The sequence below is a fragment of the Bos mutus genome, chromosome 10 (genome assembly GCF_027580195.1).
Source record: "Bos mutus isolate GX-2022 chromosome 10, NWIPB_WYAK_1.1, whole genome shotgun sequence".
NCBI lineage: Eukaryota > Metazoa > Chordata > Mammalia > Artiodactyla > Bovidae > Bos > Bos mutus.
The window spans coordinates 46,594,504-46,606,998 of record NC_091626.1 but is presented as its reverse complement, the minus strand read 5'-3'; the positions used below and the strand labels follow the sequence as shown (position 1 = coordinate 46,606,998).

Sequence of the window (12,495 nt, the reverse complement as noted above, 5' to 3'; positions counted from 1 at the left end):
CCATGGGATCGCTAAGAGTCGGACACGACTGAGCGACTTCCCTTTCACTTTTCTCTTTTCATGCACTGGAAAAGGAAATGGCAACTCACTCCAGTATTCTTGCCTGGAGAATCCCAGGGACGACGGAGCCTGGTGGGCTGCTGTCTATGGGGTCGCACAGAGTCGGACACGACTGAAGCGACTCAGCATAGCATAGCATAGCAAACGCACTGAAGATGGCTACACTCAGAAACATGAGGTGATGCTCGAAGGTGGAATCCTACCCCTAGTCTTCGTGTGGTGAAAGGAGTAAAGCACACAAGAAAAAGAAAATCACACATATTGAATAGAAAGCCTCCTGGGATATATCACTAACTTATTATAAGGTAATCCAAAGGAGAAAAATAGACATTATTTTAAGTAACCAAGCCGGATTCCTTAAAAAATATCCCCCAGTTTGTCCTGATGAAGGGTCCCTCTTCTGAAATCTTTAAGTTTTGTAGAAAAAGGCAAGAGGTAGGCAGAAGCTCTGACGGGTGAGTGGAACATTAGTTGAATAGTTGGAAGGCTACTGGACTTGGGACCCAGCAAAAGTATAATTCTTAATTTCAATTTAAGCAGTTTTGAGGGCTACAACATCTAGTCCCTTTAAAAATACCTGTCTGCAGGATATGGCAGCTGGGGGTCATGTGTTTTCCCACTACCCACCAACAATGAAATGCCTATGAGCTCCTCGTCTTGCCCCTTACTTGGAGGAGCAGATGGCAAGTAATTGGAGGTCAGCAGAGGGATGGAGCACAGAGCCTGCTGCCCTGTGACTCGTTGGGAGGGAGTGCGCATCTAACTGTTCAACTTGATCAAGTTGCTGAATAACTAGAAGTCCAAGATCCAATCCAATGTTTGGACCTGGTTTCGCTAAGAGAGGGTATTTTAGGTTTCTGTTGAGGAAGGTATATTTTCAGAATGAAAATGGCAACAATTGTATATCAAAAATATCCCATGATAATAATACCAACAATAACAAATAAAATTAATTGAGCATTTACTGTTTGACAGACTCTGAGCTGAATGCTAGAAAGCTTATCTTCCAGAATTCTCATGACCCTGTAACAAACACAGGTGCTGTCACCATCATTATTATTCCCATTTTATACCTGAGAAAAATTAAGGCATAGGGAGGTTAAATTGTGTGCCCAAGGGAATCCCAGCTAATAGGTGGCAAAACAGTGATTTAGAACTTAACTGAGTATCTCAAAAGTCCATGAGCATGAGCTTTCTAGAGTTAAAATTTAAACTGTTATCTCTCAACCTCATTGTTACCATTTAACCTTTTCCACAAGGTCGGCCTAATCACCAATCACCACGTCTTGGAGAAAAAAAAATGTCATGTTGACTTTCCCTACATCCCTTTCCATCTGTTTCTTTGTAAAGATGATTGAGGAGTGAGCATGAGTTGAAAAATGCTGACAGCATCTGCAGTCTCAGGAGCTCACAGAAAGTAACTAACTGAAAAGTCATTAACTGATACAGTGACTATTTTCTGTCCCAAAGAGAATCTTAGCACCTGGGAGCAAGGCTCTTGGGCCTTACTCAGAGAGTAAGTACAGTAATGTAGGAAGTAGTCTAATACACATGTCAAGCAACCAGGGCCATTAGAGGAACAGGCTTAAGTACCTATCTCACATGAAATGTTATTCCAGAACCATACTCTTTTATTATAGTTAAAGCAGCAAAGGGTTAATTTGAAGTGCTATCTCTTAAAAAGACCTTGTGTCCCTTGCCAATATATGACTGTTTATACCCTCAGTTCATTTCTCCACTCCTAGAGATATTTTATTGGCTTGCTAAACTAAATTTTCTCTAAATTACTAGAGAACAAAAATACCCCAAATTGCATATTTCACCAAAACTGGCTTTGGTGTTATATTGGCCAAAATGAAATCCACTAATCCAGGGCACCAAAGTTGATAATATGGGAGTAGGGTGCTTGATGAGATTTTCTAAAATCCTCTGGAGTCCCTGTTGGTCATTATTGAACCTGTCAATCTTATGTAGTCAGTAGGATTCCCTCTTCCCTCTATGGGATAATTACATTGAGTTATATTATTTGAGTTACTATCATATAAACACTGAGGAAAGAGAATATGATCGACCAGCTTGCTTCATATTGCATTTAGAGTATTGCCAAGTGTTAAAAGATGCTTAAGTGCTGGTCACCATGACATGTGGTAAATTAACCCCTGCATCATGGGACAGTCGACTGACCTCAGCTAGGTTACACAGCTTCCTGGCCACCCTATTCCCTGACAAGTATTGGAAGTTTAGGGAGTGGTATCCAACTCTAAGGGCTCAGCTTCCTGGTGGCTCAGCTGGTAAAGAATCCACCTGAAATGCAGGAGACATGAGTTTGATCCCTGGCTCAGGAAGATCTCTGAGAAAGAAATGGCAACCCACTCCAGTATTCTTGCCTAGAAAATTCCATGGACAAGAGGAGCCTGGCAGCTACAGTCCATGTGGTTTCAAAGACCTGGACCAATATCCCGACTCTGCCACTTCCTTGTCCTGTGACCCTGTGCATAATTGAATTTTCCTGAATCTCACTTTTCTAATCAGTGTAATGAAAATGGGGCTTCTTTCCCTTTCTTCCTCACTAGACTGTTATGTAGACTGAAATAAGAAAAACTGTAGGAAAATACTTTGAAGAATAGGTAAGTATGATCATAATACATTGACACTGCTGAGGATTTTGAGTGGTGTGTGTGCATGACCCAGAGGGAGAGAAACAGGGAGACACACACACAGTGTGTGCATGAGAGCACACTGTGAGAATACAAGTAGAAGTAGGCTCATTTGGAGGACTTAGACTTATTATTTTGTTAAAATATTAATGCTTTCTTCTCACTTTAGAGAGTAGTGATAGTGATTGGTTAATAATTACTGTTAAGTGTTTAGCGTCTACTTTGAATACCTCCTGGAAACAACACCAGTAAGTTATTCTTAGTCTACCACATACTTCCTGAACAAAAAGGAACTCATTCTGCTTTGAATGTTTATCTAAGGCATGGAAAACTTGGTTTAACTCCCTAGATATCTGTAGTATCATCAAGTTTATTCAAATATTTAATCTAAATTCTACCTGCTTTCATTTAAGGCCATAGCGTCTGGCTCTTCCTCATCAGTTAATCTACATAATAGTGCTCTCTAGCTCATTCTATCCTTTCATATTTCTGAGAATGGTTATCACCCCCCAAATATTTTCATTTTATTTATGAGCTGGCTCTCTTTTTCTTGACTCAAAGGCCATCAATGGGAAGTATTATCATTTTTAGTTGGTCTCCTGTGAAATCTGAAACACACTTTATCCACTCATTTAAGTTCAGGATCATGGGCCCCTGCTAGTCCTTGGTATATGAATGAAGGAAAGGGGTCCTGTTCTAAACTGCATTACCATTCTCCTATCACTGCACATACCTGCTGGGCTCCCCTAAGGCAACACAAATGAACAAGTAGGAAAAGGCACCTTCAAGGGATGAAGTGGCTCTTACCACAAAGACTTCACAGCAGATGCAAAGGCCACTGTTCTTGGTAAAGGCATGAGTTATATCCAAGAGAGCAGGTCTTGTCATGGGTCCCCCTGTTAAAACAATGCACTGGGGCCTGAAAATGGAGAAGAGAAGATGTGAGAATTGATCATGACAAGAAACCTGTGAGTCCAGAACCACCCCCAGTGGAATGGGCTAGTACAGAAGGCTTGGCAAGATGGGGCAACCACTCTCCTAAATATCTCTTGAGTTTCTCACTAGAAGTCCTTTTTTTATTCTTCTTTTTAAAAAAGAAGTATTTATTTATTTGACTGCATCAGGTCTTAGTTGCAGCTCATGGTATCTTTGTTTCAGCATGTGGGATCTTTCACTGTGGCACACGGGTTCAGCTCGTGGGCTTCGTTGCTCCCCCAACATGTGGGATCTTAGTTCCCTGACCAGGGATCAAACCCACGTCCCCTGTGGTGCAAAGTGGATTCTTAACCACTGGACCACCAGGAAGTCCCTCACTAGAAGACTTGAATCATCGTGATTTCCTGCCAATCTTGCCAAATGTGTATTTTTAGTTTAGTTAGTGATAGTAAGCATGTAAAGTAAGGAAAAGGTCCTTACTGTCCCCCTGTCTTTTTCCTCTGAACATGACCCTATCCCAAATCCTCAGTACAACCTGTCCTTCTCCAACCAGTATATTCATATTATTTTCCTTCACCCTCCGTGCAAAGCTTGTGTTTTGAAGTTCCACTTAAGATATAACCAAAGAAGAGCTTAAAGTACAACTTCTCCTAAGGGAATTCAGTAAGCCACAAAGCCTTAAGCTATATGGAGACAGAAACAACAATTAAAGTGTGTGGGGATTTGGGGACATCTCTCTGAAATCACGTCACTGAGATCCCCTCTCTATCTGTACATGGAAGGGGAAAGCCAGCACTAGGAGAATTTAGAGTTGGGGGTGGGCATAGCTCAGAGTGGAAGAGGAGAAGCGCTCATTCACAGGAGGTGCTGTTGTGAAAATGTGGCAGTTTTGTAAGATTACCTATCTAAGAATATATCCCTAAAGCGTATCAATGTGCATTTGTCTCCCATAGAGGGAAGCTACTTCCAATGGAAATGACACCAGGATGCTTGAGAAACCAGTTTTACCTGAAGTTTTTCACATGGTCTTCCACTGTGGTTAGTTCTAGAGCATTGTCTAAAGCGCTCACGTAGGAAAGAGCCTGCGTGGAGGAGCCCCAGTTCACATCTGTGGACAAAGGAGAATTTGACATAAAAGCACTGAGCTTCCCTCTGTATACTGTGAATATTTTTATAAGCCATTCCCTTCTTTGATTTTCCTTGGCTATGTCAGCAGTGACAAATGCCCAAATTAGAGAAACATAATGTAATATTTCCTAGAAAGTGTGTCCTTCTATGAATCTTTGTGAATTCTTAGAAGTGAGACCTCTTTTTCCAGCTAAGGATCAGACTCTAGTGTTGCAGCCTGAGAAAACTTACTCAGTGGAAGAGGCTGTGTTACAACCACACTGCAGAATCGTCAGCCCCTAAATAAATCCAAGAGTTCTTCACAAATTCTTAAATTGAAAAGAAAAGAGGCATTTCTGCATACATAGACAGTATGTAGCAGTCTTTATATTTTGAATAATGAAACTGAATAACTTAGGAATTCTTACTTCTGGGTGTCCATGAAGAGGATCAATCTTTAGCAAGCATTTTAGTTTGATGTGTTAAGGACCCAATCTTCATAATAAGAGAGGAAAATACTACCATGCCCTGACTTAAAAAATTAAGTGTTAGATGAATCCTCTACATTTTATAAGAAGTCCCTGATGGGAATGCATAGATTCACCCTAGACGGCAGACAGAGCCATCTCCCCAGTCTTGCTCAGAACAATAAGGAAAATGATGAGAGATAATTATCTGGGGATAAAGCAGATTAATATTGATTAAGTATTTACTATGCATCAGGAATTTAGCATACCTTAAGTTATTTCATTCTTATAAGAACCCTATAAATCAACTGGATATTTATATGCAAAAAAATCAACCTTGAGCCATTCCTCACACACCATATACAAAAATTATCTCAAAATGATGAGATATACATTAAAAATCTAAAGCATTAAAACTTTTAGAAATAGTTTGTAATTTTGAATTAGGGAAAGAGATTAGAAGCAAACAAACAAACAAACCATAAAACATGAAAAATCAGACTTTAGAGGAATTAAGAATATCTGCTATTCAAAACAAACTGTAAGGAAATTAAAAAACAAGTTACAGACCTGTAGAAAACATTTACAAAAGATGTACTGTGAAAGGGTTTGTATCCTGAATATACAGAGGTCTTACAAATGAATAATAAGAAAACAACTCAAAACATAGGCAAAAAATTTAAACAGACACTTGACAAAAGAAGATATCTGGATGACAAATAATATGTTCAACATCATTAGTCATTGGGAAAAATTGCAAACCAAAGCACAATAAGATAGTACATTATATCTTTAGTACACTACATAATTAGAATGTTTTTTTTTTTTTAAAGAAATCAACTGACAATCATATGTGCTGCCTAGGATGTGGAACAACTGAGACATACATTTATTGCTGTTAGGAATGGAAAATGATGCTGCTACTTTAGAAAATAGTTTGGCTATTAATTATGAAGTTATGTGTACCTTGTAATCATAAATTCCACTCCTAGAGAAATGAAAATATAGGTCTACATAAAGCCCTGTGTGTGAATATTTACAGCAGCTTTAGATATAATCACTAGATATAAATACAATTAGATATACCAGGTTAGATATAATTCTTCAATTAGTGAATATATTAAAAAAATCTTGAGATATATTCATATAATGGAATACTACTCAACAACAAAAAGGAACAAACTACTCATACATGTAACAACATGGATGAATCTAAAAACCTCATGATAAGTGAAAGAAAGTATATATAAAGGCTACATCCTCTATGTTCTACATAACACTCTGGGAAAGGCAAAGGTATAGGAACAGAAATCAGAAAAGCTGTAACTAGGGGCTAAGTTGAGGGGAAGAAATTGACTGCACAGAATCTTTTAGCCATGATGGAAATGTCCTCTCTTTTTTAAAAAAGATTTATTTATTTTATTTTTTGGCTGTGGTGAGTCTTCATTGCCACGCACAGGCTTTCTCTAGTTGTGGCAAGTGGGGGCTACTTTCTGTTGCAGTGCATGGGCTTCTAATTGTGGTGGCTTCTCTTTGGATCTGCTGGCTCTAGGTACTCAGGCTTCACTAGTTGCAGCACGTGGGTTCAGTAGCTGTGGCTCCTGGGCTCTAGAGCCTAGGTTCAGTGGTGGTGGCATATGAGCTTAGCTGCTCCGTGGCATGTGGAATTTTCCTGGACCAGTGATCAAACCGCTGTCCCTTGCATTGCAAGGCACATTTTTAACCACTGGACCACCAATTCAGTTCAGTTCAGTCGGTAAGTCATGTCTGACTCTTTGTGACCCCATGAACTGCAGCATGCCAGGCCTCCCTGTCCATCACCAACTCCCGGAGTCCACCCAAACTCATGTCCATTGAGTCAGTGATGCCATCCAACCATCTCATCCTCTGTCATCCCCTTCTTCTCCTGCCTTCAATCTTTCCCAGCATCAGGGTCTTTTCAAATGAGTCAGCTCTTCACATCAGGTGGCCAAATTATTGGAGTTTTAGCTTCAACATCAGTCCTTCTAATGAACACCCAGGACTGATCTCCTTTAGGATGGACTTGTTGGATCTCCTTGCAGTCCAAGGGACTCTCAAGAGTCTTCTCCAACACCACAGTTCAAAAGCATCAATTCTTCAGTGCTCAGCTTTCTTCACAGTCCAACTCTTACATCCATACATGACTACTGGAAAAACCATAGCCTTGACTAGATGGACCTTTGTTGACAAAGTAATGTCTCTGCTTTTTAATATGCTGTCCAGGTTGGTCATAACTTTCCTTCCAAGGAGTAAGGAACTTTTAATTTCATGGCTGCAATCACCATCTGCAGTGATTTTGGAGCCCCCCAAAATAAAGTCAGCCACTATTTCCCCATCTATTTGTCATGAAATGATGGGACCGGATGCCATGATCTTAGTTTTCTGAACACTGAGCTTTAAGCCAACTTTTTCTCTCTCCTCTTTCACTTTCAAGAGGCTCTTTAGTTCTTCTTCACTTTCTGCCATAAGAGTGGTGTCATCTGCATATCTGAGGTTATTGATATTTCTCCGGGCAATCTTGATTCCAGCTTGTGCTTCATCCAGCCCAGCGTTTCTCATGATGTACTTTGCATATAAGTTAAATAAGCAGGGTAACAATATACTGCCTTGACGTACTCCTTTTCCTATTTGGAACCAGTCTGTTGTTCCATGTCCAGTTCTAACTGTTGCTTCCTGATCTGCATACAGATTTCTCAGGATGCAGGTCAGGTCTGGTATTCCCATTTCTTTAAGAATTTTCCATAGTTTGTTGTGATCCACACAAAAGCTTTGGCATAGTCAATAAAGCAGAAATAGATGTTTTTCTAGAACTCTCCTGCTTTTTCAAGGATCCAGCGGATGTTGGCAATTTGATCTCTGGTTCCTCTGCCTTTTCTAAAACCAGCTTGAACGGCAGGAAGTTCACGGTCCACGTATTGCTGAAGCCTGGCTTGGAGAATTTTGAGCAGTGCTTTACTAGCGTGTGAGATGAGTGCAATTGTGTGGTAGTTTGAGCATTCTTTGGCATTGCCTTTCTTTGGGATTGGAATGAAAACTGACCTTTTCTAGTCCTGTGGCTACTGCTAAGTTTTCCAAATTTGCTGACATATTGAGTGCCACCAGGGAAGCTCTCTGTCCTCTATTTTGATTGTGGTGGTAGTTACAAGACTGTAAATTTGTTAAAACCTATAGACTGTACACTACAGGGGGTTAATATTAATATACATAAATTATGTGAACGTACTGTGTGTGGAAATACTTGGTATACTGGGTACCAAGCCTTGTGTCGAGAACTTTAGGAGTCTTTGTCTCTCTTGAGTCCCTTCATGGCCCATTGAGGTTGATACCACTAAGCCCCATTTAGCAGAGAAAGAAATGGCAACCCACTCCAGTATTCTTGCCTGGAGAATCCCATGGACAGAGGAGCCTGGCAGGCTACAGTCCATGGTGTTGCAAGAGTCGGACATGACTTAGTGACTAAACCACCACCACCATACCTGTATTACAAATACCATACAGTAATAAAGAAAAACAACAAAACCAAGCTCTTCAAAATAGTTACTACCTTCTCTTTTCTACTATACTTGTGTAGGAAGGGTTAGGAGCATGTGAGGGTGGCCGAGGGTCTGTCTGGCCCCTGAGACTGGACTGCCGAATACTGTACTCCTTAATCTCTAGCCTCTCCAAGCATCAATCCCTTTCACTGGGTCTAAAGATAACATCTGAAGTCCAGATCCAACTGAATGATCAACAGCACCTTCTTGCTGCTCCAGATTCTTTAGCATGACATTTAGGTGTCTTGTTTACCTGGCCCGACCTACTTACCTTCCAAGGCTCACCTCAGGCCCCTTCTCATCATCTGAGGACTCCATCATGCTAAAGGCCTTTGGGTATGCTGCGCTTAATCACTCAGTTGTGTCTGACTGTTTGCAACCCCATGGACTGTAGCCCACCAGGTTTCTCTGTTCATAAGCCTTGGCAATCCTTAAATATGCCTGATACTTGCACGCTTCCTAACTTTACTCACACTCTTTTCTTCTGCTTACAGTAGCCATCCCTGGCTCCATCTGATTAACCAACCCCTAGTCTCTTGCCCCTTTTTTTTTTTTTTTTTAAGTAGAGTATTTGTTCATTCAACAGATATTTATAAGTACTTACTGAGTGACTGACCCTGGGAATAGAAGCCATGAACCGGGGAAGTTTTCTTGGACAACGCTAATCACAATTAGAGCTTCCCTGGTGGTAAAGAATCCGTATGCAATGCAGGAGACTCTGGGTTGGGAATATGCCCTGGAGAAGGAAATGGCTACCCACGCCAGTATTCTTGCCTGGATAATTCCATGGACAGAAGAGCCAGGTGGGCTACAGTCTATGGGGTGGCAAGGAGTCAGACTTGATTTAGACTAACAATAATCACGGTTAGTCACTTCCTCTCCTTTTTTCAGTAACTTGTTCATGTCACTCTCACGGTTCTTGCTATACTGTTATATAGTTAATTGCTTATATGTGAGTCTGTGCTACTTGAGGACAGGGATTATATCTCATTTATCAGATATAGAAGGACTATATCAGTGGAAAGCTTATGGGGTTTGGTATCAAAACACTGTGGTGGATTCATTTTGATGTTTGGCAAAACTAATACAATTATGTAAAGTTTAAAAATTAACTAAAATTTAAAAGAAGAAAAAAAAAGTTTATTAAAGGAAAAAAAAAAAACACTCTCATTAAAATATCAGCTGCTTCACATCCTGGTGGTCACCTCAGTGAGTGATCACTTCTTTGAACTCAGGTTTCTTCATCTCTGAAATGTGACCAATAATACCTAACATACAGCACTATTGTGAGAATTAAATGGTACACAGTATACAAAAGGTGTTCAACAAGGGTAACTATTGTATTATCATATTACATTATATTATTAATATCCGCCATACACATGGCCCACCTAAACACAGGAGGTGCCACATAAACATGTGTTGAGTGAATGTATAGTTAGAGAGTGCTTAGGAGACCCTCTCTGTACAGTCCTTCTTATCCTACCTGGCTTCTTGTAAGTCACGTATATATAGAGGAAGAACTCAATGACGTAGGTGATGACAGCTGCCCACCAGTTGATGACAAACATGACCGCACAGCACAAAACGGCTCCAAAGAGAGACACCCACATGTTGTAAATACCATATGCAGGTCTCCATCCTGAAATTAAAAAAAAAATCTATGTGCACAAGAAAAATTTCCACACTATACCATCATACCACTGTGTAGTTTTAGACTATAGGTAACATGGTTTTTTTTTTCCCCTAGCATAAAAAATCAGAACTTTTAGGTCAAGTTCCTAACTCTGTTATTAGTTTTCTGTGTCTTGGTCCCTGGCTTATGAAGATGTAATCACACCAAAAAGTAATGCTGTGAAATGTAGGAAATGTGTCACTGGTGGTTCCTCTACACTTCCTACATGCCAGGATTTCTTCCCAAACAACGAAACCCTAAGCATCTGGTATCCATGTCATCAAGAATTGAAAGGAGGCAGGAGAGATGGAAAGAGTGGGGAACAGCAGGGCAGGGGGACACCTTAGTGGCTCAAGAAAGAGGAGGTTAAGATAACGGGCTTTTTCCTGCAGAGAAGGCAGAGCAGCCATCAAATATCATCCGCTACTTCATGCTAGCTCTTTTTTTACCCTAAGAGGATCATGCTTGCCCTTTCAGAAATAATAATCTATGGCAAAAGAGGGAGAAATTTTTCTGCAATGGCTTTTTAAACCTGATATACTAATATATCATGCATTTTGCAATGAAAATATACAGTGAGAAATATTTTCATACATGCACTGGGGGTTACTGTGTTCTATTAGTTCCCTGAATTGAAAGAAGCTGGGAGACAGTACAATCAGGGTAAAGAAGCTGTGACTTGAAGGGCACATTTGGTCTGTGGGTAAAGAATCCGCCTGCCAGTGGAGAAGACGCGGGAGATGCAGGTTTGATCCCTGAGTCGAGAAGATCCCCTGGAGAAGGAAATGGCAACCCACTCCAGTATTCTTGCCTGGGAAATCTCAAGGACAGAGAAGCCTTGCGGGCTATGGTTCATGGGATTGCAAAGAGTTGGACACTACTGAGTGTCCACACTCACACACAAAGTATATTTTTAAATTTGGAGTTGCCAAAATACAACAGAGCTTTCTTTCTTCAGAAGCAATTTCCAAAATGGCCACAAGATGGAAATCACACTACAAGAACATCACTGGAAATGCATTTATTTTTCTCTGTCTGTGTGTGGGTGTTTGTGTGTCAGAGAGAGAAAGAGAAAGGAGAAAGAGAGGGAAGGAGAAAGAGAGGGAAGGAGAAAGAGAGAGTCATCTTTTGGGTTTGGTATCCATGTTATCTCTGTGCTTTTCTAGGCTTCCCCTTTTCCCGCTTCCTCTTTCCTCATTCCTTTCCATTCTTACCCCTGCCAACCTCTATTACTTCACTGTGTTTTTAAAAAAGGAACACAACATGGCATGGAAGCACACATTTCTGGGATCTGTCATCTTCACTGACTAGAACCTCCTGTTCTCTGCTTAAAACAAGGCAACAAAACAGAAACAAAAATTCTTCTGTAATCTTCTGGAGCCTAGTGGCCTTGAGTAGATGAAGGCTCCCCTTCCATCTGTATTTTGGCAGGAGGTTTTCCTAAGGAGGTTTGAGTTCCTGGCATACCCTAAAACGTGAAGATGTGTTTATATCCTTAACAAAAGTCCTGGTAGTGAAGAATTTTCTACTCTCTTCTGATGGAAAGGCGAAAAAATTCGAATGGCCAGTGGAAGCAGAGAAGAGGTGAGAGGTGACAAAGATAGGGGGAGGCTCTTTGGTGTGAAATTTCGCACCACTTTAAACAACAGTCTGAGGGGTGCAGGGGTGTCACCAGCTTCAGTGTGAATCGGCACTGACTGCACTCAGCAGGTGATTATGGGAACTACTCATCCTTCTCTTCTGCACCGTGGGCAGAAAACAAATTGACAGTAAGAAAGTTTCAAATATATACATTCATTCCACTTCTGTGGTCACTTTCACCCTGGAAATAAACAGTGGTGTTTTTCTACTGCTGCAATAAATGTGTTTTCTCTTGCAATGAATAATTTATTGCCGCAGGAGAAAATTGACTTTACGGTTGGTCAAAAAGGCCGTTGCTCAAATGATTCTTTTTCTATTTCAGAAGTCGCCCCCCAACTCACCAAAAGAAAGTGAATTACACTGCCCACTAGGATATAAGGAAACATATAAACACAGAT

General features: G+C 40.6%; 1 protein-coding gene across 3 annotated transcripts in view; it reads right to left on the bottom strand.

The window, feature by feature from the left end:
- Window positions 1–12,495, bottom strand: part of SLC12A1 (solute carrier family 12 member 1) — an 85,563-nt gene that overhangs the window by 37,461 nt on the left and 35,607 nt on the right. For all 3 annotated transcript variants that reach the window (XM_070378519.1, XM_005892141.3, XM_005892142.3), the window contains exons 14-16: window positions 10,268–10,423; window positions 4,662–4,761; window positions 3,525–3,636 (exon numbers count right to left, since the gene is read on the bottom strand). In XM_070378519.1, the coding sequence (XP_070234620.1) occupies window positions 3,525–3,636; window positions 4,662–4,761; window positions 10,268–10,423 (368 nt within the window). The remainder of the gene's footprint in view (window positions 1–3,524; window positions 3,637–4,661; window positions 4,762–10,267; window positions 10,424–12,495) is intronic.